The sequence below is a fragment of the Anomaloglossus baeobatrachus genome, chromosome 1 (assembly GCF_048569485.1).
Source record: "Anomaloglossus baeobatrachus isolate aAnoBae1 chromosome 1, aAnoBae1.hap1, whole genome shotgun sequence".
NCBI classification, from domain to species: domain Eukaryota; kingdom Metazoa; phylum Chordata; class Amphibia; order Anura; family Aromobatidae; genus Anomaloglossus; species Anomaloglossus baeobatrachus.
In genome coordinates this window covers 140659195-140686329 of record NC_134353.1, presented here as the reverse complement: position 1 = coordinate 140686329, position 27135 = coordinate 140659195, and the positions used below count along the sequence as shown (strand labels likewise).

The 27135-nt window shown below is 44.6% G+C and overlaps 1 protein-coding gene across 2 annotated transcripts in view; it reads right to left on the bottom strand.

Annotated features, from left to right (window-relative positions):
- ZDHHC2 (zDHHC palmitoyltransferase 2) overlaps positions 1 to 27135 on the bottom strand; it is a 177756-nt gene that overhangs the window by 89717 nt on the left and 60904 nt on the right. For both annotated transcript variants that reach the window (XM_075347082.1, XM_075347083.1), the window contains exon 2: positions 18477 to 18503. In XM_075347082.1, the coding sequence (XP_075203197.1) occupies positions 18477 to 18503 (27 nt within the window). The remainder of the gene's footprint in view (positions 1 to 18476; positions 18504 to 27135) is intronic.

Below are 27135 nucleotides of genomic sequence, written 5' to 3'. Positions count from 1 at the left end.
GGCACTTTACAGTGAAAGAGGGTATATGTACAATAATCATTAACTGGTATAGGAGGAGAGAGGACGCTGCCCGTGAGGGCTCACAGTCTATAGGGAATGGGTGATGGTACAATAGGTAAGGACAGAGCTGGTTGTGCAGTGGTGTACTGGACTGAGGGTTATTGTAGGTTGTAGGCTTGTTGGAAGAGATGAGTCTTGAGTTTCCTCTTGAAGCTTTCCATGGTAGGGGAGAGTCTGATGTGCTGTGGTAGAGCGTTCCAGAGTATGGGGGAGGCACGGGAGAAATCTTGTACGCGATTGTGGGAAGAGGAGATAAGAGAGGAGTAGAGAAGGAGATCTTGTGAGGATCTGAGGTTGCGTGCGAGTAGGTAGCGGGAGACTAGGTCACAGATGTAAGGAGGAGACAGGTTGTGGATGGCTTTGTATGTCATGATTAATGTTTTGAACTGGAGTCGTTGGGTGATGGGAAGCCAGTGAAGGGATTGGCAGAGTGGCGAGGCTGGGGAATAGGTGGATTAAGTGGGCCGCAGAGTTTAGGATAGATTGGAGGGGTGCAAGAGTGTTGGAAGGGAGACCAGAGAGCAGGAGATTGCAGTAATCGAGGCGGGAGATGATGAGGGCATGCACTAATGTTTTTGCTGAATCTTGGTTAAGGAAAGCACGGATCCGGGAGATATTTTTGAGATGTAGTCTGGATGACGTAAAGAGGGCTTGGATGTGTGGCTTGAAGGATAGAGCCGAGGAAGAGAGTCGAGGGTTACTCCAAGGCAACGAGCTTGTGAGACTGGGGAGAGCGAGCAACCATCAAGTTTGATGGAAAGGCTTCTTGGAGGGGATGAGTGAGGAGGAGGAAAGATAATGAATTCTGTTTTGTCCATGTTAAGCTTTAGGAATCGCGCAGAGAAGAAGGATGAAATAGCAGACAGACATTGTGGGATTTTGGTTAGTAGAGAGGTAATGTCAGGTCCAGAGAGGCAGATCTGCGTATCATCAGCGTAGAGATGATACTGAAAGCCGTGGGACTCTATGAGCTGTCCCAGGCCGAAGGACTAGATGGAGAACAGCAGGGGTCCAAGAACTGAGCCTTGGGGGACACCAACAGATAGGGGGTGAGATGAGCAAGTGGTGTGAGAATGGGAGACGCTGAAAGTTCGGTCGGTTAGGTATAAGGAGATCCAAGATAGGGCCAAGTCTGTGATGCCCAGAGATGAGAGAATCTGTAGTAGGAGGGAATCGTCTACTGTGTCGAAGGCAGAGGACAGGTCCAGTAGGAGGAGGATAGAGTAGTGTCGCTTGGCTTTGGCGGTTAGTAGATCATTTGTGACTTTGGTTAGGGCAGTTTCAGTAGAGTGTTGAGATCGGAAGCCAGATTGTAGCCGGTCAAAGAGGGAGCAGGAGGAGAGGTATGAGGACAATTCAAGATGGACATGCTGTTTCAGTAGTTTTGAGGCATAGGGGAGAAGGGATATGGGGCGATAGTTTGACACAGAGGATGGGTCAAGGGAGGGCTTTTTGAGGATGGGTGTAATGGAGGCATGTTTAAAGCATGAGGGGAATACACCACTTGTTAGTGATAGGTTGAAGAGATGGGTTAGGGCTGGGATGAGGACTGCGGTAATGATGGGGATGAGGTGCGATGGGAGCGGGTCAAGTGCACAGGTGGTTAGATGCGATCTTGAGAGTAGAGTGGAAAGATTGTTTTCTGTCATGGTGGAGAAGCTGGATTTGGAGGACGAGGGCTGAGTAGCGATGATGAGGGGCTGTGGTGATTGTGGGCCAAAGCTTGCTATGATGTTGTCAATCTTCTGCTTGAAGAAAGAGGCAAAGTCTTCAGCTGAGATGAGAGGAGAGGGAGGTGGTGCTGGAGGACGGAGGAGAGAATTGAAAGTGTTGAATAGCTGTTTAGGGTTGTGAGAGAGAGAATATATGAGGGATGAGAAGTAGGTTTGTTTTGCAGCAGTGAGTGTGGACTTGAAGGTGGTGAGGGACTCTTTATATGCAATGAAGTACTCAGTGGAATGAGACTTCTTCCATCTGTGCTCAGCAATTCTGGAAGCCCGTCTCAGTTGTTTAGTCTGACTTGTGTGCCAGGGTTGCCTGTTGATTGTGCGGGTTTTAGTGTGTGTGAGGGGGGCAGCTGATTCGAGAGCTGCAGAGATTGTAGTGTTGTATAAAGTTGCAGCAGCATCTACGTCGTGTAAAAAAGCAATGTCTGTGAGAGGAAGAAGGGACTGTGAAAGTGCGTGTAAATCAAGGTGTTTGATATTTCTGCAAGGGTGTGAAAGTTTGTGGAGGGGGGGTTGCGTACCTGGCAAAGAGAGGGAAGAGAATGTGAGTAGGTTGTGGTCAGACAGGGGGAGAGGTGAATTAGAGAGGTTAGATAGGGAACAGAGGCGAGTGAAGATGAGGTCCAGCGTGTGGCCATCTTTGTGAGTAGCTGCAGAAGACCATTGGGTGAGGCCGAAGGAGGAAGCGAGTGTTAGAAGTTTGGAGACAGATGAGTGGGAAGTGTCAATGGGGATATTGAAATCACCCATGATGATGGTGGGGATGTCGGTGGAAAGGAAATGTAGTAGCCAGGTGGTGAAATGGTCAAAAAAGGCAGTGGCTGGCCCTGGAGGGCGGTAAATGACAGCCAGTTGAAGGTTGGAGGGGGCGTAGATGCGTACGGAGTGCACCTCAAAAGAGGGAAGAGTAACAGAGGGTGGAAGTGTAATTGGTGTAAAGCAGCATTGGTCGGACAGGAGCAAACCAACTCCTCCACCATGCTTGTTAGTGGGGCGGGGGGTGTGAGAGAGTTGGAGACCACCATAAGAAAGTGCAGCAGGAGAGGCTGTGTCAGAGGGGGTGAGCCAGGTTTCTGTGATGGCAAGAATGGAAAGTTTATTAGTGATGAAAAGATCATGAATGTAGGATAGTTTGTTGCAGACAGAGCGAGCGTTCCATAGTGCTCCTGTTAGTGGGACTGGATGAGCGGGGGTTGGGTGGATGGGTTGTGGATGAGGTTTTGAAGTGACAATAGGGATGTGGTGAGGAGGACCAGGATTTGGAGCGATATCCCCAGCAGTGAGGAGAAGCAGTGAGAGATATATATAGAGATATACAGTGGGGAAAAAAGTATGTAGTCAGCCACCAATTGTGCAAGTTCTCCCACTTAAAAAGATGAGAGAGGCCTGTAAGTGACATCATAAGTAGACCACAACTATGAGAGACAAAATGAGAAAACAAATCCAAAAAAATCACCCTGTCTGATTTGGCAAGATTTTATTTGCAAATTCTGGTGGAAAATAAGTATTTGGTCAATAACAAAAGTTTATCTCAATATTTTGTTATATATTCTTTGTTGGCAATGACAGAGGTCAAACGTTTTCTGTAAGGCTTCATAAGGTTGGCACACACTATTGGTGGTATGTTGGGCCATTCCTCCATGTAGATCTCCTCTAGAGCAGTGATGTTTTGGGCCTGTCGCTGCGTAACAAGGACTTGCAACTCCCTCCAAAGGTTTTCAATGGGGTAGAGATCTGGAGACTGGCTAGGCCACAGCAGGAAGTTCATATGCTTCTTACGAAGCTACTCCTTCGTTGCCCTGGCAGTGTGCTTGGGATCATTATCATGCTGAAATATCCAGTTTCATCTTCAATGCCCTTGCTGATGATAGGAGGTTTGCACTCAAAATCTCACGATACATGGTCCTATTCATTCTTTAATGTACACAGATCAGTCATCCTGGTCCCTTTGCAGAGAAACAGCCACCCCCATGTTTCACAGTATTCAAAGCAAGAAGGCCTGCGGAGACACCATCACATGTTTCTCAACGCTGGCAGGAAACTAGCCAGGTCTTTCACCGGGAAGGAACAACCACGGGAAGGGCAGTCTCCAGTCAAGGAGACCACCTATGCCAAACATGGTATCCATCCACAGACAGCCATATTTTTCCCAGGGTGCATTGCTCTAGAATCACTGCGTTGAGAAACACGTGATGGTGTCTCCGCAGTGGTGGATGTTGATCTCCCTAAGGTCAACCATCCTTGCTCACATGTTTCACAGTAGGTATGGTGTTCTTTGGAAGCAATTCAGCATTCTGTCTCCTGCAAACATCACGAGTTGTGTTTCTACCAAACAGTTCAACTTTGGTTTCATCAGACCATATGACATTCTCCCAATACTCTTCTGGATAATCCAAATGCTCTCTAGCAAACTTCAGACGGGCCCAGGCATGTACTGGCTTAAGCATGGGAACACATCTGGCACTGCAGGATCTGAGTCCCTGGCGGCATAGTATGTTACTGATGGTAGCCTTTGTTACGGTTGTCCCAGCTCTATGCAGGTCATTCACTAGGTCCCCCCATGTGGTTCTGGGAATTTGACTCACAGGGAGAGATATTGCATGAAGCCCCAGATAGAGGGAGATTATCAGTGGTCTTGTATGTTTTCCATTTTCTTATTATTGCTCCCACAGTTGATTTCATCATACTAAGCTGCTTGCTTATTGTAGATAAAGTCTTCCCAGCCTGGTGCAGGGCTACAATTTCTGGTGTCCTTCAACAACTCTTTGGTCTTCACCATAGTGGAGTTTGGAGTGTGTCTGAGGTTGTGGACGGGTGTCTATTATACTGATAACAAGTTCAAACAGGTGCCATTATTACAGGACAGAGGAGCCTCTTAAAGAAGTTACATGTCTGTGAGAGCCAGCAATCTTGCATGTTTTTAGATGATTAAATACTTATTTTCCACCATATTTGCAAAAAACATCTTGCCAAATTCTGGATTTGCTTCCTTATTTTGTCTTTCATAGTTGTGGTCTACCTATTATGTCAATGAGTTCAGATCTAAATCCCACTGAACCTCTGTGGAGAGATCTTAAAATTGCTGTTGGGAGAAGGCGCCTTCAAATATGAGAGACCTGGAGCTTGTTGATGGTTATAGGAAGCAATTGTTTGCAGTTTTTATTCCAATAGGGGTGCAACTGAATATTATACAGAATTTGCCAACAATTATTTCAAGCCCATTTTGTTTTTTTTCTGTGAAATTATGTCAAATCTGCCTTTTTTTCTCTGTTTATTTTTTGTGTTGTTCCAATACACACAAAGGAAATAAACATGTGTATAACAAAACGTGTATTTGCAATAATTTTCTGGGAGAAATACTTCACTTTTTGGAACAATTTCAAGGGTGCCAACACTTTTGGCCATGACTACATATGTAGTAAGTTAGTTCTGGTACTGCGTTTATGTAGTAAGCTCAGTTCTGTTCCCATATCTATACAGTAAACTCAGTTCTATGTTTCCATACAGTAGCTATGTAGTAGACTGAGTTCTGTTACTGTAATTATGCAGTAGGCTTAGTTCTGCTCTTATATTTATATAGTACGCTTGGTTTTGTTCCCATATCTATGCCGTAATCTAAGTTCTGGTACTATATCTATGTAGTAGACTCAGTTCTGTTCATATATCTATGTAGTAGGCTCAGTTCTGGTACTGTATTTATGTTTTAAGCTCGGTTCTGTTCCCATATCTATGTAGTAGGCTCATTTCTAGTACTGTATTTATGTTGTAAGCTCGGTTTTATTCCCATATTAATGAAGTAAGCTTGGTTCTGTTTCCATATCTATGTAGTAAGCTCAGTTCTGGTACTGTAGATATAGAGTAAGCTCGGTTATGTTCCCATACAGTAGCTATGTTGTAGGCTGAGTTCTGTTACTGTATTTATGAAGTAGGATTAGTTTGCTCTTGAATTTTTGTAGTAAGCTTGGTTCTGTTCCCATATCTATGCAGTAGGCTCAGTTCTGGTACTCTATTTACACAGTAAGCTCGGTTCTGTTCCTACATCTATGTAGTAGGCTCAGTTCTGGTACTATATTTATGTAATAAGATTGGTTCTGTTCCCTTATCTGCGCCCTTATATATGTAGTAAGCTCGGCTCTGCTCTAATCTGCAGGTTAATAGCATTTTGACGCCATGCAGCAGTCGCACTAAGAACCTGGCTGCTGGGAGGAAATTGATTTTATTCATCCCTGCAGCCTCGGGCTTTCAGTCATAGAGTCGCGGCCGATGGGGTTTCAGTCACTGTTTTGTGCATAGTCACAGCTGTTACGATGATCCCGATACTGACTGAAAGCCAGCTCAGCATTGCGTCCGTACAGTGCAGTTTAGCGTTTTTTGTTGTTGTTTTTTTTTACATGACAGGTTGCTTTTAACATATTTTCAGCTCTTAGGCCTCTTAAAAAAAATCTTGGTCAACCCCTTAAAAGTAGAGAAACAAAACTTTTAAAACTTTTTTTGATCAGTAAATCTCACTTCTCTGTATTTTAAAGGGAACCTGTCACCACTTTTTTGGCTTTAAGCTGCGGCCACCACCACCGGACTCTTATATACAGCATTCTAACATGCTGTATATACTGTAAGAACCCAGGCCGGGGGTATAACATAAAAAACACTTTATAATACTTATATAACGGTCGCGCTGTGGGCCTTATGGGCGTCTCCGTTCTCTGGTGCCGGCGCCGCCTCTTTTGGCCATCTTTGTTCTCCTTCTTCTCTAGCTGCAGTGCATGACGGGTCCGACGTCATACACACTCGCTGGCATTCAGGTCCTTTCCTGAGCCGAAAGAGGAGGTGCCGGCACCGGACAACAGAGACGCCCATAAGGCCCACAGCGCGACCGTTAGGTAAGTATTATAAAGTGCTTACTGACCCAAAAGTGATATACTAAATCCTGATAAAAATGTTCTGTATCTCTAGGTTTTGTATATTTAAAAAGGGATTTTCACATATTCCTCACCATTATCTGCCAAACAGGCATGTTTCCCTGTAATGAGCATGGATCAACGCTGCCAGATGACAGTCACAAGGGAGAGGCTAATGCATCACCACACTGACAGTCCTGTTTACAGACAATTCCTGGTCAGCAGAGAGAGTAACTTTGCTCTTCTTCTCCCTGATATCGTGGCCAGCACATATGAGGTGGGTATAAAATGAAATACTGGTGTGACACCAGGAGACGGTATGTTTTGTATTTGAGAAATATAACACTAAACTGAACCATAACAATAGTATAACAAAGTATAATGCGACAGAAACAAAAAAGTGAACAGAAAACTAGTATAAAAAAGGTCCATAACACACGCCAAAGCCCCTCCAGGGAAATACTCACAAAGCAGCTGCTCCATAGCATGCAGAATACGCTGCCCCAAGGTATTTCTAACTGGTTTGTAAGGCTAATTTCACATCCAGTAATCATCTGGTAGACCTCAGTTCCACTTGCGTTTTGCAGGGGCGAGTGCAATCCGATAAAACATCAGACTGCGATCGCACCAGTTCAAAACTATGGGGCAGTGTCCGTCTGCGATTGATTTCTCATTCCATGTTAGCATGAGAAATTAATTGCAGCATGCTGCATTTGGCAGCGAGTCTCGGCTCACGCACCACTAAAGAAGTCTATGGGAGCATGTGAAACATCACACTGCACTCGCATGTCAGCCGACCGCAGTGTGATGTACACATAGACAGGCTGCAGAGGAGAGGGAAAAAGTGTTTCCTCCCCCTCTCCAGCTGTGATCCGATCTCAATATCAAATCACAATCGCGTGACCCTCGGCTCACCAACGCAGCATATAATTTCCGATGCTCTCGCATTGGAAGCTCTGCGCAAGTGGAACTGAGCCCTTAGAACAGATCTAGCAGCAATCCCTTGCCATAAAAAGTTCTGCATACCCAACTTTTTGTCGGTTTTTAAATAATTGATTTTAGCTTTATTTGTTATTTTTTTACAATGGTGTCAGTGGAAAACAGATCCATTAACGGATTCTTATTTATCTTCTATTTGAAACTGATCTAGTGAGCAAAACATGGATCCCATACAAATGAAAGAAAAACGGATGTTTAATTACCTATTAATCTGCTTTCCATAGACTTCAAAGTAAAAAAAACGATCCAGCTGAAATCAAGTTATTTAAAAATGGACAATAAAGTTGGGTCTGTAGAATTTTTTGCCAACAGAATTTGAACTTAGCCTAAAGGCCGCTTTACACACTGCAATATCGGTACCGATATCGCCAGCGTGCGTACCCGCCCCCATCGGTTGTGCGACACGGGCAAATCTCTGCCCGTGTCACACAACATCGCCCGGACCCGTCACACGGACTTACCTTCCCTGTGATGTCGCTGTGACCGGCGAACCGCCTCCTTTCTAAGGGGGCAGTTCGTTCAACGTCACAGCGATGTCACAGCAGCGTCACTGAACCGCCGCCCAATAGAAGCGGAGGAGCGGAGATGAGCGGGACGTAACATCCCACCCACCTCCTTCCTTCCGCATTGTGGTCGGGACGCAGGTAAGGTGAGCTTCCTCGTTCCTGAGGTGTCACACGGAGCGATGTGTGCTGCCGCAGGAACGAGGAACAACTTCGTTACTGCTGCAGTAACGATATTTGAGAATGGACCCCCATGTCACCGATGAGCGATTTTGCACGTTTTTGCGACGATGCAAAATCGTTAATAGGTGTCACACGCAGCAGCATCACTAAAGCGACCGGATGTGCGTCACAAATTCTGTGACCCCAACGAGATCACTTGAGCGATGTCGTAGCGTGTAAAGCCCGCTTTAGGCTCTGCTCAGACCAGTTTAGTTTCTTACATTATAAACGGAGTAGTGATGGCTTTGCCAGACCTGATTTCAAGCAAAAGTCGGGGAATCCTAACAGACCACCATTATACCCTTCACGACATCTGCAGTACATGTACGGCACAAATCAAAACCAGGTGTACGGAGCAGACTCAAGGCGGCACTTGAAGCATGCTGTGATTGTATTCTCGTGCTGAATTGGCTTGAGAAAAAAATCGCAGCTCTGCTCTGCATCACTGACTAACATTGGCCCAAATTCAAGAGATTTTTTTCGCATCGCACTTGTCCGATTTATACACTAAAGTAAGCGAGCCCAAAGACAAACTCTTAAACTTTCCTACGGAAGAGAGAGGGAGATAAATCTCTCCCTCCCCTTCTCAGCGCCGGACCGCCCCTCCTTAGTGCCGGCCCGCAAGCACGATCGGACCTCAGTTGCAGGGACACTTGCATGACACTCGGCTCTGTACTGCCAGCATGAGCCGAGTGTCATGCGAGGGGATCGCAGTAATCTCCGTGTGGCCCCAGCCTTATACTTTTCCTCTGATTGTTTCACTCCTGGATTTCTCTTATAAATACTGAGGTAAAAAACTAACCAAATACTAAATGTGTGCATGTGGCCTTAGGCAAACTGGACAATGTTTAATGAAACCCAACCACAAAAATGATTTTCAGCTCCATATGCAAGCATAGATGATGTCCAGAGATATCACATCTAGGTCACCTGGGAACACTTCTGGCCTCTTTACACGCAACGACATCGCTAACTCGATGTCGTTGGGGTCACGGAATTTGTGACGCACATCCACTCTCGTTAGCGACGTCTTTGTTGCGTGTGACACGTACGAGCGACCGCTAACGAGCGATAATACTCACCTTATCGTTGCTCGTTAACACGCTGTCCAGTTCCAATATATCGTTGCTGTTGCAGGACGCAGGTTGTTCGTCGTTCCTGCAGCAGCACACATCGCTATGTGTGACACCGCAGGAACGAGGAACCTCACCGTACCTGAGGCCGCCCGCAATGAGGAAGGAAGGAGGTGGGCGGGATGTTCGTCCAGCTCATCTCCGCCCCCTCCGCTTTGATTGGGCGGCCGCTTAGTGACGTCGCTGTGACACCGAACGAACCACCCGCTTAGAAAGGAGGCTTTTCGCCGGTCACAGCGACTTCGCTAGGCAGGTAAGTATGTGTGACGGGTCCGAGCGATCTTGTGCGACACGGGCAGCGATTTGCCCGTGACGCACAAACGAAAGGGGCGGCTACGCACGCTAGCGATCTTGCTAGCGAGATTGAAGCGTGCAAAGTGGCCTTTAGGCTATGTGCCCACGGGACAATGTATTCGAAGATTTTGCCGAGGAAAACCTGTGGATTTATCTGCATTTTCTTGATAAATCCGCAGGTTTTAGCAAGTACTGACACTCCCCATGTTATCATATGGGACATGGGGAGTGCTGTGTCCATGCTGCGGTATGCGCGGCTGCGGAATATGCTGCGGATGTCCCGCAGCCGCACATAACTGCATGTCAATTATTCGTGCGGAAATATCTGCGGAATTCCCGGCCCTCCAATATGGAGAGAGAGGCCGGGACTTCCGCAGGTAAGTCGCACGAATGTCCGCAGGTTTACCGCAGATATTTCGCTGGAATCCCACAGCAATGGATAGCTGCAGATTCCGGGGATCAGCTGCGGAAACCTGCGGATGTACCTGCGGATATATCCGCGGATACATTGTCCCTTGGGCACATAGCCTTAAGGTCCAGTCACACTAAGCAACTTACCAGCGATCCCAACAACGATAGGGATCGCTGGTAAGTTGCTAGGAGGTTGCTGGTGAGATGTCACACTGCGACGCTCCAGCGACCCCACCAGCAACCTGACCTGGCAGGGATCGCTGGAGCGTCGCTACACGAGTTGCTGGTGAGCTCACCAGCAACCAGTGACAAGCCCCCAGCGCCGCGTGGAAGATGCTGCGCTTGGTAACTAAGGTAAATATCGGGTAACCAACCCGATATTTACCTTGGTTACCAGCGCACGGAGCTACACGTGCAGAGAGCAGGGAGCAGCGCACAATGCTTAGCGCTGGCTCCCTGCTCTCCTAGCTACAGCACACATCGGGTTAATTAACCCGATGTGTCCTGCAGCTACATGTGCACAGAGCAGGAGCCGGCACTGACAGTGAGAGCGGCGGAGGCTGGTAACAAAGGTAAATATCGGGTAACCAAGGACAGGGCTTCTTGGTTACCCGATGTTTACTGTGGTTACCAGCCTCCGCAGAAGCCGGGTCCTGCTGCCTGCACATTTAGTTGTTGCTGTCTCGCTGTCACACACAGCGATCTGTGCTTCACAGCGGGACAGCAACAACTAAAAAATGGCCCAGGACATTCAGCAACAACCAACGACCTCACAGCAGGGGCCGGGTTGTTGCTGGATGTCACACACAGCAACATCGCTAGCAACGTCACAAAAGTTGTTTGTTAGCAGCGATGTTGCTAGCGATGTTGCTTAGTGTGACGGGGCCTTTAGGGTATGTTCTTATGTTGCAAGTTTGCTGCATTTTTCACAGTCATTTTTGCTGCAAAAAAATGCAGCGTTCTACTGTACCAGCAAAGTGGATGAGATGTATGACATTTCATGGACATGTTGCTTATTTTTTCATTGCAGATGTGAAGCTGTTTCAGATCTGCAGCACGTCAATTCTTTTAGTGCAGACCTGGGCAAGGGGCGGCCCACGGACCACATCCGACCCGCCTACTGTCTGTGACCAGCCCGCCCATTAGATCAGAGTTGGAGACGTGGTGCTGCTTCTCCTGCCGGGCAGGAACTTTTCAAATGACACACGCGCGCTGTACTGACGACATTAGGGCACGCGTGTGTCACAGAGAAAGGTGCCGGGCACCAGCTGGTGCCTGTACAGAGAAAAGCAGCGGCGGGGGCCCATCCGTACAAGAACAGCAGCGGCACAGCCAGGGCCCGTACAAGGGAAGCAGCAGCTCAGCGGTGGACCCGTACGTAGGTGCCTGAGGAGGGAGAGGTGAGTGGTCACTAATAACCTGAGGGGGGGACAATTGCGGGGGTAACTGGTGTAATATTTGGGGTGTAGTGATGTAGTATATGAGAATGTAATGATGTAGTTTTACAGGTGCAGTATATAGTGATGTAATATATTACAGGTGCAGTATATAGTGATGTAATATATTACAGGTGCAGTATATAATGATGTAATATATTACAGGTGCAGTATATAGTGATGTAATGTATTACAGGTGCAGTATATAGTGATGTAATGTATTACAGGTGCAGTATATAGTGATGTAATGTATTACAGGGGCAGTATATAGTGATGCCATTTATTACAGGTGCAGTATATAGTGATGCCATTTATTACAGGTGCAGTATATAGTGATGTAGTGTGTGTGTATATTTATATATATAAATTATAGAGGGCCTTATAGAGGGCCGGACTAATATAATTAACTCAATTCTACCCAATACTGTATATATATATATATATATATATATATACACACACACACACAAGTATTGGGTAGAATTGAGTTAATTATATTAGTCCGGCCCTCTATAAGGATCCCAAGTTCTCATGTGGCCCCATGAGAAATTTAATTGTCCACCCCTATTTTAGTGTTTTTGAAGCGTTTTCACCCATTCTAATCACTGGGGGAAAAACGTATACAAAGTGTACAAATATTAAAAAGCATATTTTAGCACAGTTTTTCCTGCCAAGAACAAGTTTTTTTGACTCTTTTTGGTGTGTCATGTTTTAAATAAAGCTTCTTTGATACCTTCAGGTATTTGGCTTTGAAGAAACCTTATTGATGCACTCATGTGCGGATTACATGTGTTTTTAGTGTGTTTTCCACATCTATAGTAACGTGTACACATTAACTACCATATTTAGTGACTTTTTTACCTCAGTATTTGTAGCCATAACCAGGAGTGGGTGATAAATGCAGCAGTGGTGCCCGTGTCTCTAATATACTTTTCCTCTGAATGTTCCACTCCTGGTTTTGACAACAAACACTGAGGTAAAAAACTCAAAAAATACTCCGTGTGCACGTAATATGAGACGTAGTATGAGACACTGCTTTCTTGAAGCAACCAAAATACACAGCATCAAAAACTCACCAAAAACTCATTATGGGAACTTAGGCTATGTGCGCACTTTGCGTTGAGTTAGTTGGAGTTCTAAACGCATCCTCTGGCAGAAATTGTCTTTGTCAGATTTGGTTTTGACCACAAAAACGCTAAAAATACGCTTGCGTTTATACCGCGTTTTGGCCGCCTTTTACCTGCTTTTTCATTGCTTAAAGTCAGATGCGTTTTGAATACATTTAAATACACTACTAAATAAAGTTTAAATATTCAAACACTATGAAAAAAAAGGAAAAAAATGATAACTATCATGAGTAAAATCATACTCAAAATAGCTAATTTTATTAAAATAATAACTGTGTTCTAATATTTATGTATAAAATAACGTTAAATTATTGATTTTCATTAATTTAATTGTCGAGTTATGTGTGTGTGTAAAGGGATATATCCTGCCCTTAATATAATGTCAAATAAGCATGCGTTTATTTTGTCAAAAAAGCATGTTTTCTGCATGAAAAAGCATGTAAAATGCTAGGATTTTGATTTAGAATGCGTTTTGAAAATTCTCATTATCTCTAATGTTAGCAAAACGCTGCCAAAATGGCAAAAACAATTGACATGCTGCTTCTTTAAACGCATAGATTTTGACAAATTTTCTGCAACTGAAACGCTGCGTTTTTAACAGTATTGTGCGCACAAGAAAACCCAATTTCCCATAGACTTTGCTTGCAAATCAAAACCCATGCATTTTGGCATTAAAACGCTGCAGTTCAAAACGCTGTTGAAATGCATGAAAAAATGCAAAGTGCGCACATAGCCTTAACCTTAGGAAACTGCCACATGCACACATTGAGTATTTGGGGAGCTTTTTACCTCAGTATTTATAAGAGAACTAGAAGGTGGGCCGATTCTAACGCATCGGGTATTCTAGAATATATTGTGCAGTTAATGTATGATTTTTGTTATATATATATATATATATATATATATATATATATAGAGGTTGTTGTGTGTAGTTGCCAAGTGTTTGTGTAGGGCGCTGTATATGTTCTGGGTGTTGTCTGGGTGTGGGGGTGTGTGAGAGCGGTGTTGTTTGTGTGTTGCATTGTGTGTGTTGCGTTGTTTGTGGAGCGCTGTGTGTCTGCAGCGTTGTGTGTGTGTGGTGCTGTGTGTGTGTTGCGCGGTTTGTGTGTGTGTGTGTGTGCGCGTGTGTGTGTGTTTTGGGGGGAGGTATGTTTTGTGCAGTGTGTGTGTGTGTGTTGGAGGAGTAGTCCTGGGGAGAGAGGAGTATAATAGGAGGAGTAGTCCTGGCGGGAGAGGAGGATAATAGGAGGAGTAGTCCTGGGGGGGAGACGAGTATAATAGGAGTAGTCCTGGGGGGAGAGGAGTATAATAGAAGTAGTCCTGGGGGGAGAGGAGTATAATAGGCAGAGTAGTCCTGGGGGGAGAGGAGTATAATAGAAGTAGTCCTGGGGGAGAGGAGGATAATAGGAGGAGTAGTCCTGGAGGGAGAGGAGGATAATAGGAGGAGTAGTCCGGGGGGGGAGAGGAATATAATAGGAGGATTAGTCCTGGGGGGAGAGGAGGATAATAGGAGGAGTAGTCCTGGGGGGAGAGGAGGATAATAGGAGTAGTAGTCCTGGGGGGAGAGGAGTCTAATAGGAGCAGTAGTCCTGGGGGGAGGAGTCTAATAGGAGGAGTAGTTCTGAGGGGGGAGGAGTCTATTAGGAGGAGTAGTCCTGGGGGAGAGGAGTATAATAGGAGTAGTAGTCCTGGGGGGAGAGGAGTCTAATAGGAGGAGTAGTCCTGGGGGAGAGGAGTATAATAGGAGTAGTAGTCCTGGGGGGAGAGGAGTCTAATAGGAGGAGTCCTGGGGGGAAGTGTCTAATAGGTGGAGTAGTCCTGGGGGGAGGTGTCTAATAGGTGGAGTAGTCCTGGGGGGGAGGTGTTTAATAGGTGTAGTCCTGGGGGGAGGTGTCTAATAGGTGGAGTAGTCCTGGGGAGAGAGGAGTATAATAGGAGGAGTAGTCCTGGGGGAGAGGAGTATAATAGGAGTAGTAGTCCTGGGGGGAGAGGAGTCTAATAGGTGGAGTAGTCCTGGGGGGAGGTGTCTAATAGGTGGAGTAGTCCTGGGGGGAGGTGTTTAATAGGTGGAGTAGTCCTGGGGGGAGGTGTCTAATAGGTGGAGTAGTCCTGGGGGGAGGTGTCTAATAGGTGGAGTAGTCCTGGGGGAGGTGTATAGGTGCCCAATGTGTGCGGGGAGCGTGGCCGAGCGGGCAAAGTGTGGGGGGGGCATGGCTGGGCCGAGCCGAGCGGGCAAAGTGTGCGGGGGGCGTGGCCGAGCTGGCAAAGTGTCCGGGGGCGGGGCCGGGCCAAGCCGAACAGCCAATGCGTGCGGGGGGCAGGGCCGGGCTGGGCCCAGCGGCCAATGCGACGGTTGTCACTGTAATGACGTCATTTTGGAGCAAGACAGACAGACAGACAGACAGAATAAGGCAATTATATATATAGATACCAGGAGTGGAACAACCAGAGGAAAAGTATAATAGAAACATGAGCACCACTTCTGTGCTTTTTTCTACCCAGTCCTGGTTTTGGCTACAAATACTGAGGTAAAAACTTACGAAATACTCAATGTGTGCAGGTTTATCATATTAGTATATGTGCAACGCTTATTATATTAGTCAAGCTTATTTTCACATCACCATAGTTAGTTTTACAATGTAACAAAGACACTCCTCACCACTTGCCCATGTGCCCACAATATGGCTGCCCCAGGGGAGTATTTAGAAATTAAAAATAAAAAGCTACAACATTTAGAAAACAGCAGCGTCACTTTGTCTATATACTCTCTATAATCTAATAAATACATCTAAAATGAAACACATGTGACATTCCCTCTCAGCAGATATGCTGCTGCCGGCACCACTAGTGATCAATGATAGAGTATGCAGCGCGCTCCATAGTGGAGGCTGCGGACAGCCGGCATGTTATCACTGAGTGCTGCGGGGACGTCTGGCAAACCTGTGCTAACTGTTATCGGCGGAGGAAGCAGCACCTAGTGTATATATTCCTGCACGGAAAATTCACATCTTTTTCTGTTCACTTTCTCCAAATACAATTTATTCCTATATATTAAAAAAAAAAACCTCAAAAAGTTACTGTGGGTCAGTCAGGCTTATATGCAGTTTTATGGAAAAGCAGCATGCTTCAGTTACTATGTATTCTAATAGCTAAAATGGCTACCGAGAGCCCTGACAAATGACGTTCTACATGTACGCCCCAATTTATTTGCGATTTCTTGAATTCACTTCTCATTTATTTTTGTCTTGTAGTGTTCACTGACACATTTTTTTTGCCAAATTCCTCAAAATGTAGCAAGAGGTTCATGAATGTGGCTCAAAATAAAAAATGCTTTTCGATTTTGTCTTTAACTGTCTTTTTCTTGCTAAAAAGTCATAAACCCTTAGAAAACCTTCATATTCGTTAATAAATGCGCCAAATTAAAAACTCTGCCAGAATCATTACTCCTGCCAGGGACTGAAGTGAGATGTGCAAAAAAAAATAAAATAAAGCCACATTTGGTAAAAGTTGCCTTTCATGAGTTAATGGAAAACAACTAAATAAACAAAGTTTGTGGGAAATAAAAAGACTTAAAAAGTGGCGTAAAACATATAGAGAATAAAGCACAAATACAAAAGCCACTAAAAAAAGGAGCAAATTATTCCAGAAACGTGGAGAAACAACATTCATGAATCAGGGCCATTGTCTGAGTTCAGTGGATTCATTAGGAGAGGTCTCCATTCCTACCCTTTCTGCAGTGACTCATATGATGTTGTGTATACCTATATACAGCACTAGGGGCAGTATTCGCCTTGTGAGCAGGACAGTGGACCCATAAATTATGAGTCCGATATTTTATTTTGCGCTCTTAGTTGCTATATCATTTTTCGTGCTATTTTTTGAGTTGTGATATTGCTCCTCATATGTAGGTCAGCAAATTATAGGAGTGGTTCACTACTTTGCAATAGTGGCCACATCCCCGTTAGGCTATGTGCGCACGTGCGTAATTTAATCCGTTTACGCTGCATATTTCACTGCAACATAAACTCATGCATCCTGCGTCCCCAGCACAATCTATGAAGATTGTGCATAATCCATCCGCACGTTGCGTTTCAGAGCGCAGCAATCTGCATGCTGAAATTTTGATCCAAATCACTGCGCTCAAAAAAGCAACATGTCCCTTATTTTGTGCGCTTTGGATGCTGCTCCCACTCTGTCTATGGGAGAGGCAGCATCCTGAGCGGATAAAATCGGCATCTATTCTGCAGACACACTGCATCCATTACGCAGTGTATCTGCAACGATTTGAAGCACACATTCACTGCCAAATCGCTGCAGATTTGTCAGCATGGACACTATGCAACATGCGCACATTGCCTAAGGGCTTGTGCGCACGTTACGTAATTATATGCGTTTACGCAGCGTTTAGCATCGCAGCGTAAGCGTCCTGCGTCCCCAGCACAATCTATGAAGATTGTACATAATCTGTGCAATGCTCTTTTGAACGCAGCGATTTGAGTGTCAAAAATTTGACAAAATCACTGCGTTTAAAAATGCAGCACGTCAATTATTCCGTGCGCTTTGAATGCAGCTCCCACACTGTCTATGGGAGAGGCAGCATCCCGAGCGCATGAAATCGGCATTTTTTCGGCAGACACACTGCATCCATGACGCAGTGTTTCTGCAGTGATTTGAATAGCACAAGAGCTGTCAAATCACTGCAGAAATGTCTGCAGTGACACGACGCAACATGCGCACAAGCCCTAAAACTGATAGGGAAGGCTTTTTCTAAATACCTTGTTCAGCCAATTCTGCCACTGAGCAGCGCTATCACAGTCCGCTCATCTCCATCAAGTAACCCCCCCCACCCCCCCGGGCTCCATGACCTCTGGGATCCAGTGATGTCATGTCAACTTCCAGTTGACCTGACATCACCGAGGAAGGTCCAGTCTTCCTGAGTGACTGGGCTATGGGCGGTGTTTCATCGCTCAACACAGCCCAGCATCTCGCGTGCTCTCTCCTTCACTGCAGAGCGCTGTAAGCAGGAGTGGTGCTGGGCTGTGACGAGCGATGAAACCGCCACCCACAGCCCATTCATTCAGGAAGACTGGGGCCGGCTGCGGTGATGTCATGACAACTGGCATTTGAACTGACATCATCGGATCTTAGAGGTCACGGAGGCCGGGGAGGGGGGGGGATACTTCATGGGGATGAGCGAACCGCGATAGCGCCACACTGAGGCAGAATTTCCTGAAAAAGGTATTTAGAAAAAGCCTTCACTATCGGTTTTGCAGAGAGGTGGCCACTATTGCAGAGTAGTGAACCACCCCTTTAAGGCAACAAATCTGCTTTAAAATTGTCCACACAATAACCTGAATTGTCTTGTTTTAACTGCATTATCTGTTATGGTCTGTTATGTGACCATTCTTATCCTGATAAAAGTTCTCTTACAATACAGTGCTACATGCTTGATCCACATGTTTGGATCAACCTTGACTTTTGTTTGATTACATCTTATTCGTGTTATAAGCAATGCGTTGTTCACTTTTTCTTAAACCCAATAAAATTATTTACAGAAAAAAAAAAAAATTGTCCACACAAACAAAAAGTTAGTCATTAAAAGAACAATAATGTGTCACAATGAATATCACTATTTATAGGAAAAGCTATTTAAAAGCTGGACTCACCCTTCTCTCCGATATTGTCCATGGACACTGTGAAGACAAAACAGGACATTGTAAGGTCACCAATCACGACATTGTCCAAAAGTAGCAAAATGTAAATCCACATTCATTACAGACTTATGCCCAACAGTTAGAACTTTAAGGCCCTGTGTGCACACTTTTTTGCTGCGTTTTTGGTGCAGAATTGATGCAGTTTGTGTTCATAAGCTTCATGCAGTCTTTCCCCAGCACAGTCCATGAGAAATCCGAAATGCTGTGTGCACGTTGCTTCTTTTACCCTTAGGCTGGAATCACATTTATGCGTGTGAAATCGGTCCGAGTAGCAGGAAAAAAAGTCGGCCGATTTTAGTTCACTAGTCATCAGTGTGCAGTCAGTATGCTGTCAGTGTGCAATCAGTTTTTACCCTCAGCAGCTGCTACTCATGCAATGTTATGTACAAAAGCATTTACATTGTTTTCTGCTACATGCGTGAAAAACGCATGTCACTAGGATGGTCCGTATGCACCCATAGACTTGTATTGGAGAGATTCGTGTGAGAAACTCACCAAAACGCAGCATGCTGCGATTTTTTTCTCAGTCCGATTTGGACTGAGAAAAACATAGCAGATTGGAGCTGCCTCATTGATTAACATGTGGCCGAGTGCAATGCGAGATTTTCTCGCATTGCACTACTGCGAGAAAATCGCAAGTGAGAAGCCGGCCTTACAGGTTTTGCTGCTGTTTTTCTGCAACAAAAAGAAGCAGCATGTCACTTCTTTTCAGCAGGTCCCTACATTTTCCCTGTATTTTACCACTGATAATGTTTAAAAAAACGCAGGGGAAAAAATGAAGGCAAAAACGCACCAAAAAGTGGTAAAAACGCATGCGTTTTTTCAGTGTGCGCACATAGCCTTAGGCCAGAATCACACTTGCGAGTGCTTCGCGTGTAACTCGCGCGAGTCTCTCATTGAATCACCCGCCATGGACTCTCACGCTCCGGACAGGAGCGACTCAGCTGCATAGACATACATGCAACCGACCCGCTCCTGTCAGGAGTGTGCGGCCATGCCGGGTGATTCAATGAGAGACTCGCGCGAGTTACACGCGAGGCACTCGCAAGTGTGACTCTGGCCTTAAGGGCATGTTAACACTGAAAAAAATATCATTGGTAGAAGGTTGTAGTAATGACAAAATCAGCATTTTCATGGTAATCCTTGTGGAGAAAGGAGAAGTCATGTGAACAGGGTGTTAAGGCCCGATGAGAACCGACATGTGCGTTATGTATATAATCTATGAAAAGAATTTACAGGAAGATATAAAGGAATTAGTAAAAATCTCTATATACAATATATAACCGTAGTGCAGTTATCTTATACGCTATATATGGATACATCATAAGGGGTCAGATTTCCTCTGAGGTTGAGTACTATTGGGGTTTTCTTTCAGCTTCCTGCTTTTCTGGTGGTCTTGCGCTCCTGGTGATTTAGCTTATGTGCACACAGTGCATTTTTTATGATCTTGATGCTTTTTTTGAGAAATCGGCACCAAAATCTGCATGACTATCCTGAAGCTAGCAACGTCTATGAGATTTCTGAAGTGCTGTGCGCACGTTGTTTTTTTCTTCCTTGCAGATTTTGGTGCAGAAAAAAAATCTGCAGTGGGTCAATTGTTGGGGTGTTTTTCCCTGGGTTTTTTAGCTCTCTTGAGCGATTGACTTCATAAAAAAATACAGTTAGGTCCAGAAATATTTGGACGGTGACACAATTTTCGCGAGTTGGGCTCTGCATGCCACCACATTGGATTTGAAATGAAATCTCTACAACAGAATTCAAATGCAGATTGTAACGTTTAATTTGAAGGTTTGAACAAAAATATCTGATAGAAATTGTAGGAATTGTACACATTTCTTTACAAACACTCCACATTTTAGGAGGTCAAAAGTAATTGGACAAATAAACCAAACCCAAACAAAATATTTTTATTTTCAATATTTTGTTGTGAATCCTTTGGAGGCAATCACTGCCTTAAGTCTGGAACCCATGGACATCACCAAATGCTGGGTTTCCTCCTTCTTAATGCTTTGCCAGGCCTTTACAGCCGCAGCCTTCAGGTCTTGCTTGTTTGTGGGTCTTTCCGTCTTAAGTCTGGATTTGAGCAAGTGAAATGCATGCTCAATTGGGTTAAGATCTGGTGATTGACTTGGCCATTGCAGAATGTTCCACTTTTTTGCACTCATGAACTCCTGGGTAGCTTTGGCTGTATGCTTGGGGTCATTGTCCATCTGTACTATGAAGCGCCGTCCGATCAACTTTGCGGCATTTGGCTGAATCTGGGCTGAAAGTATATCCCGGTACACTTCAGAATTCATCCGGCTACTCTTGTCTGCTGTTATGTCATCAATAAACACAAGTGACCCAGTGCCATTGAAAGCCATGCATGCCCATGCCATCACGTTGCCTCCACCATGTTTTACAGAGGATGTGGTGTGCCTTGGATCATGTGCCGTTCCCTTTCTTCTCCAAACTTTTTTCTTCCCATCATTCTGGTACATGTTGATCTTTGTCTCATCTGTCCATAGAATACTTTTCCAGAACTGAGCTGGCTTCATGAGGTGTTTTTCAGCAAATTTAACTCTGGCCTGTCAATTTTTGGAATTGACGAATGGTTTGCATCTAGATGTGAACCCTTTGTATTTACTTTCATGGAGTCTTCTCTTTACTGTTGACTTAGAGACAGATACACCTACTTCACTGAGAGTGTTCTGGACTTCAGTTGATGTTGTGAACGGGTTCTTCTTCACCAAAGAAAGTATGCGGCGATCATTCACCACTGTTGTCATCTGTGGACGCCCAGGCCTTTTGAGTTCCCAAGCTCACCAGTCAATTCCTTTTTTCTCAGAATGTACCCGACTGTTGATTTTGCTACTCCAAGCATGTCTGCTATCTCTCTGATGGATTTTTTCTTTTTTTTCAGCCTCAGGATGTTCTGCTTCACCTCAATTGAGAGTTCCTTAGACCGAATGTTGTCTGGTCACAGCAACAGCTTCCAAATGCAAAACCACACACCTGTAATCAACCCCAGACCTTTTAACTACTTCATTGATTACAGGTTAACGAGGGAGACGCCTTCAGAGTTAATTGCAGCCCTTAGAGTCCCTTGTCCAATTACTTTTGGTCCCTTGAAAAAGAGGAGGCTATGCATTACAGAGCTATGATTCCTAAACCCTTTCTCCGATTTGGATGTGAAAACTCTCATATTGCAGCTGGGAGTGTGCACTTTCAGCCCATATTATATATATAATGGTATTTCTGAACATGTTTTTGTAAACAGCTAAAATAACAAAACTTGTGTCACTGTCCAAATATTTCTGGCCCTGACTGTACATGGAAAAAAACCGCACAGAATGCACTTTTGGTGTGTTTTTCTGCCAGAAGGTGCAGATCTTATGTAGAAAATTTCTGCACCAAATCTGCAGCGTGTGCACATACCCTTACATTTCAAACAGAGCACTATGCCATGCTGCAAGCAAGGAGCAACTTTGCTCCTGCAATTTCAGAAGACCACTGGGACACTGAAGATGGCCATATCCACGTAGCTGACTATCTGTAGAATAACATTTACAAGCTCTACAGTAAAGGGCCTGTGCTGAGTTCCTGAGGCCTCTTTCACACATCCGTGAAAATCACGTACGTTTCTCACGGACGTGTCAAAGGTGCGTATTGCCCTCCGTGAGCCGTGTTTATGGCACACGTGTGTTCTCCGTGTGTTATCTCTGATAACACACGGAGAATGGGAACTTTCTACTCACCTGTCCCTGGCGTTGCTGTCCGTGGTGCTGATCTTCGGTCTCCGCTCCTGCCGACTCCCAGCGGCTGCTGCTTCCGCCCGCAGTGAAGTGAATATGCAATTAGCATAATGAGCGGCGGTCGGAAGCAAGTGACAGCAGGGCTGGAGAATGTGAGTTAAGTTTTTTTATTTTTTTCTCAGATACGTGTTTTCTCCAGTGCGTGTCACACGGAACACATCCGTGTGGTCCATTTGCGTTCCGTGTGACACCCGTGATGCCGGAGAAAAACAGACATGTCTACGTGTGGAGCACACGTATGCTCCACACGGACACACAGTCCATGGCAGAACATGCACGTGAGCGCAGACCCATTGATTTTAATGGGTCTACGTGTGCCCGTGTCTCCGGCACGTGAGGAAACGGACCAAACACGTACTGGAGACACGGATGTGTGAAGGAGGCCTTAACTAGGATACCAGCCACTACTGATAGACTGCAGCAGTGGTTGGTAACATAAACAACGAACACTTCAATAAAATTTTAAATTCCTTTGTTCTTGAAAATGGAGAGGATTTTTAACAGGTATATTGAAAAGTTACTTATTTTTAATAATACTTTGCAATTTAACTATGAGCGGAAGTGCTGAAGTTTGTGTTCTGCAGGGTCAGACGGACTATAGATAAAGTTCTATACTGGACCTGAACTTGATCCAAACATCATTGGAAGTCAGTGATTGGGCATCCAGCCATAAACAGAATTCTGCCGGGGAAGGGAAGGTGGTTTTTTTTTTATCTTTTTTTTTTTTTGCACAGTACATCCGATAATGCTGATTTTACCCCCAGTGAGAGGCGTTCAAACACTGCAAGCAGCTCGCACTGGGTGGCGCTTCAAGCGTATGGGAGCACAGCAATGCTCGCCTGAGTGATTAGGATAGAGTGGTTAGAGCCCGCCGAGAGGAGCCGTAGAAGTTCAGCTTAACGGGTTCAGTTGGTTTTTAGATACACTTCGGTTTGGGACACGGACTTGACCTGATCCCCAATGGAAGTCACTAATTAGGCAGTTCAGGTCTCTGCCCACATGCAGCCAGCCATAAACAGATCCCTTCCGTGTACAGGTGGGCAGGGTTTCTCCATTTTTTTTGTTTGGTGCATACTACATTCGATCATTCTGTTATTACCCCTAGTTTGAGCCATTAAAACACTGCAAGCAACTCACACTGGGCCGAGCACGAGTGTATCCGAGCCCAGTGATGCTCACCCGAGTGGTTTGCATATGTAAAGCACCAAACTCTGTTTTTTAGTAAAGTCTGTGTTTCGTACGAACACCGAACCTTGGGTTCGCTCATCCCTAGTTAGCATACGTACAACACCCAAACTCCGAACTCGAATACTGATTTTTTTTTTGTAAAGTCTGTGTTGTAATGTTTAAAGTTTTTAAAGTTTGGGTCCGCTCATATCTAATTAAACCCATAGAGATGAGCGAACCCGGTTTGGTGTGTTCAGTGTTTGTACCAAACAGACTTTACAATAAAAATTGCAAACATGTAATTTTTTTACATCGTACAGAACTTTTATTTTTCATAAATAGAATATCTATGGTACAGAACAGGATCTCCTCGTCCCCAGATAAAACCCGGTGTCTAGCCGCTGTGACTGTAGGCAGGTACCTATTATAGATCCGAGTACACTGATTCATGTACTTTTCCCATCACGCTCTCATCATGCACAGTTACATCTGAATTATATTTAACTAGCCCATCTGCTAGGTGTGTCGCACCAGAATGTTTAATTTCCAGACTTTTAAATAAATGAATATTATGATTCATCTGACAACTAATTTATTAGAATTGGAAGCCGACAAGGATTCTTGACTCTTGTTCAGAGGAAAAACTGGTGTCACAGTGAAATGAAGCCTGGCAGCCTCATACACGGTTCTGAATGCCAAATACAGTATCTTATTTAAAAGCACATACACTAAATTATAACAGTTCATTCTGCAGTGCCGCATAGTCAGCAGACATCTATCAGACACTCCATTACGATTTATAGATAGTGACGGCTCCAGTCCTCCTGAATGTGCTAACACTATCCTAGCAGGACATCTCATCACTCTCTAGAGTACAGCATTGCGTCTACAATATTACCTGCACATAGCTTCATTTACAGCATGTCGTTTTGGGTTATCAAATGTTTATTATTTTTTACATGTGACATATATCACAATCAATGAGTCTTTGGGATTGATCCTCAGTGGAATCTGTCAGTATGATCAACCGCCAAAGCCATCTGCATGGACATGCAGGTCATAGAAAGTTACCTTGATATCTTATTCCAGAGAAATCCATGTTTTTCTTACATATAAGTCAGCTCTTAAGATTTATGGGCCAGATGCAGATATCCTTGAGAATCTGACTCAGAGTTTATTTTCAATGAAATAGACTGTTACCAGTGTGAGACATGTAATGACTGACAGTCTCATTATAAACATTTGCAGCTCTTATTCTCATAGTGCGGGCCACTGTGCTGCAGAGCTGTGCCTGACTACAACTAACACAGTACAGCAGGGTTGAACCTTGTCTCATTGCAAACACAACAAGCACATTTGCAGTTGTCTTCTCCTAGTGCTGTCAGACCCGTCTCCCACACTGGCTACCTGTGAGATGGAAGCTGAAAAACACAGAGGACTGCAGGTGCAAATATTTTTTTGTAATGAGTTAAACTTCACTTTAGCTGCACTCTCACTCCAGAGCTGTGATTATGCAAGCAGACTGTCAGTCATTACATGTCTCATATTGGTAACGTCCCCTTTCATTTACAATAAGCTATGGAGGCAGATTCTCAGGAAAATCATCATCTGGTGCATAGTTATTATAAAAGAGTCCTCTGGTTTTGCATTCATATTACTGCAAATATGTAAAATTCACCTGTTTATTATAGCGTATTGAAAAATCACAGCTCAGAGTTTGTAACTAGCATGTGACTCACCAGGTGGCAGGGTGGCATTGGATCCCAAAATAGTGACTACACAAGAGAAAGCGTTTTGTGTTGTAGCATATGAGAAGTGTAAATCAATTCTTACCATGCAACAAGAATTATGAAGACAGTATGAAAATGAACCACCAGGTCAGCAGAGCATTATGTGGTGGTATCGACAATTTAAGGACACAGGATGCTTGTATAAATGTAAAAGCCCCAGACGACCCAGTGTTACAGGCGAAACAGTAGAGATGGTTCGAGAGACGTAGCCCACAGAAATCAGCACATTGTGCAAGTTGTGAACTTGGCATTCCTCAGCCGACTATTGAGAAGATTCTGTGACGACGACTGTGCCAGAAACCATGTCGCATACCGTTACTGCAACATTTACAGCCAGCCGACTGTGCCATCCAATACGAATTCTGTGCACTTTTTCAGGTAGCATTGGAAGATGACAAATTCACTTCCAGGCTAGTGTTCATTGAAGAAGCAACCTTCCACTTACGCAGAAAGGTGAACTGTCACAATGTCCGAATATGGGGAACGGATAATACCAATTCCACTGTAGAAATCAAAAGAGCTTCTCTAAAAGAAAATGCTTTCTGTGCAATCTATAAAACAAATGTGTACGGGCACTTTTTGTTTTTGCTGAAAAGACTGTGACAGGTACATCGTACCCCAATATGTTACAGTTATGGTTGTTCCTGCAACTGACAACTGATTCCAGAAACTTTATTTTCCAACAAGATGGAGCTCCACCCCATTGGCATTCAGATGTGCGTCACTATACCAAAGAGGAACTCCCAATCCGGTGGGTAGGGCGATGTACTGGTGTTGTCTTGGCACTCTACAGATAGCCCCCACAGGTGTCCCAGTCTGTGACCTCTTCCTTTGGGGGTTACGTCAAAGACATTGTTTACATGCCATCTTTGCCAGCAACACTGGATGAGCTCCAGGACCACAATACCGTCGCTCTAACGACCATTGACATGGACACGTCACAGGGTGTTTGGGTCAAACTGCATAACAGCATAGATGTGTGTCATATGAGAAAAGGAGGACACATAGAACATTTTTAAAAATTATGTTCTAAACTTGGAGAGATTATGTTAGTTATCATGCGCCATTTACTATTGGTCATTGTGATGGTGGGATATGGGGGGAGGTGTATCTTGCTGTACAGATTCCTATTTTAAGCTTCGTTCATGGTCCATTATTTGTACTGCTTCTGTGTACATTGTATTGTTTGTAAGTAATCACCCCATATAGTGCAAGATTATAGCCTCTTGAGGCGCTTCCATCCCTGGGTGTGGGAGGAGGAGGGCCTAGAGTCCACCTACTGTAAACTCTCTGCTTACCCGGGGCATAGGCAGTCTGTTTGGGAACTTCAAGAATGAAGCAGGAAGACTGAACCTCTGGGAGAAACAGGCTTCTGAGAGAGAGACCTGGATATTTATCGGTTACCGGACTATATTTGTGTTACTGGACTAATTTTACCCTGTTTTGTGGATTCTTTTATGGACCATTTGATTTGCTTGGAATAAATGCTCTTTGGATTGTACCGCTATCTCTCGCTCTGTTGATTGTGTGATATGGGAGAAGGACCCCGTGGCAGTCATGTAATAAATTTTGAACTGTATTCGGTTGTTATTTCTTCTGTATAAATTTCTCTCTGACTGCTGTGCCCTAGGCCATACTCTAGGTTGGCTATACAGGGCTACTCAGGGGAGATAAAAAAACCTCTTCTACTGCCCCTGCCTTCATAAACTATAAAAATGAGATGCACAGTGCAGTTCTATATCCTTGCAGCACCTGTAATTCAGTGTGACAGCTTAGCTACTCTTTTTGCTCCCATGCCCCCTGTTCTTGAACAGAAGCAGCTATTATCAGAAGACTGGCTGTTACTATCTGCATGGAACA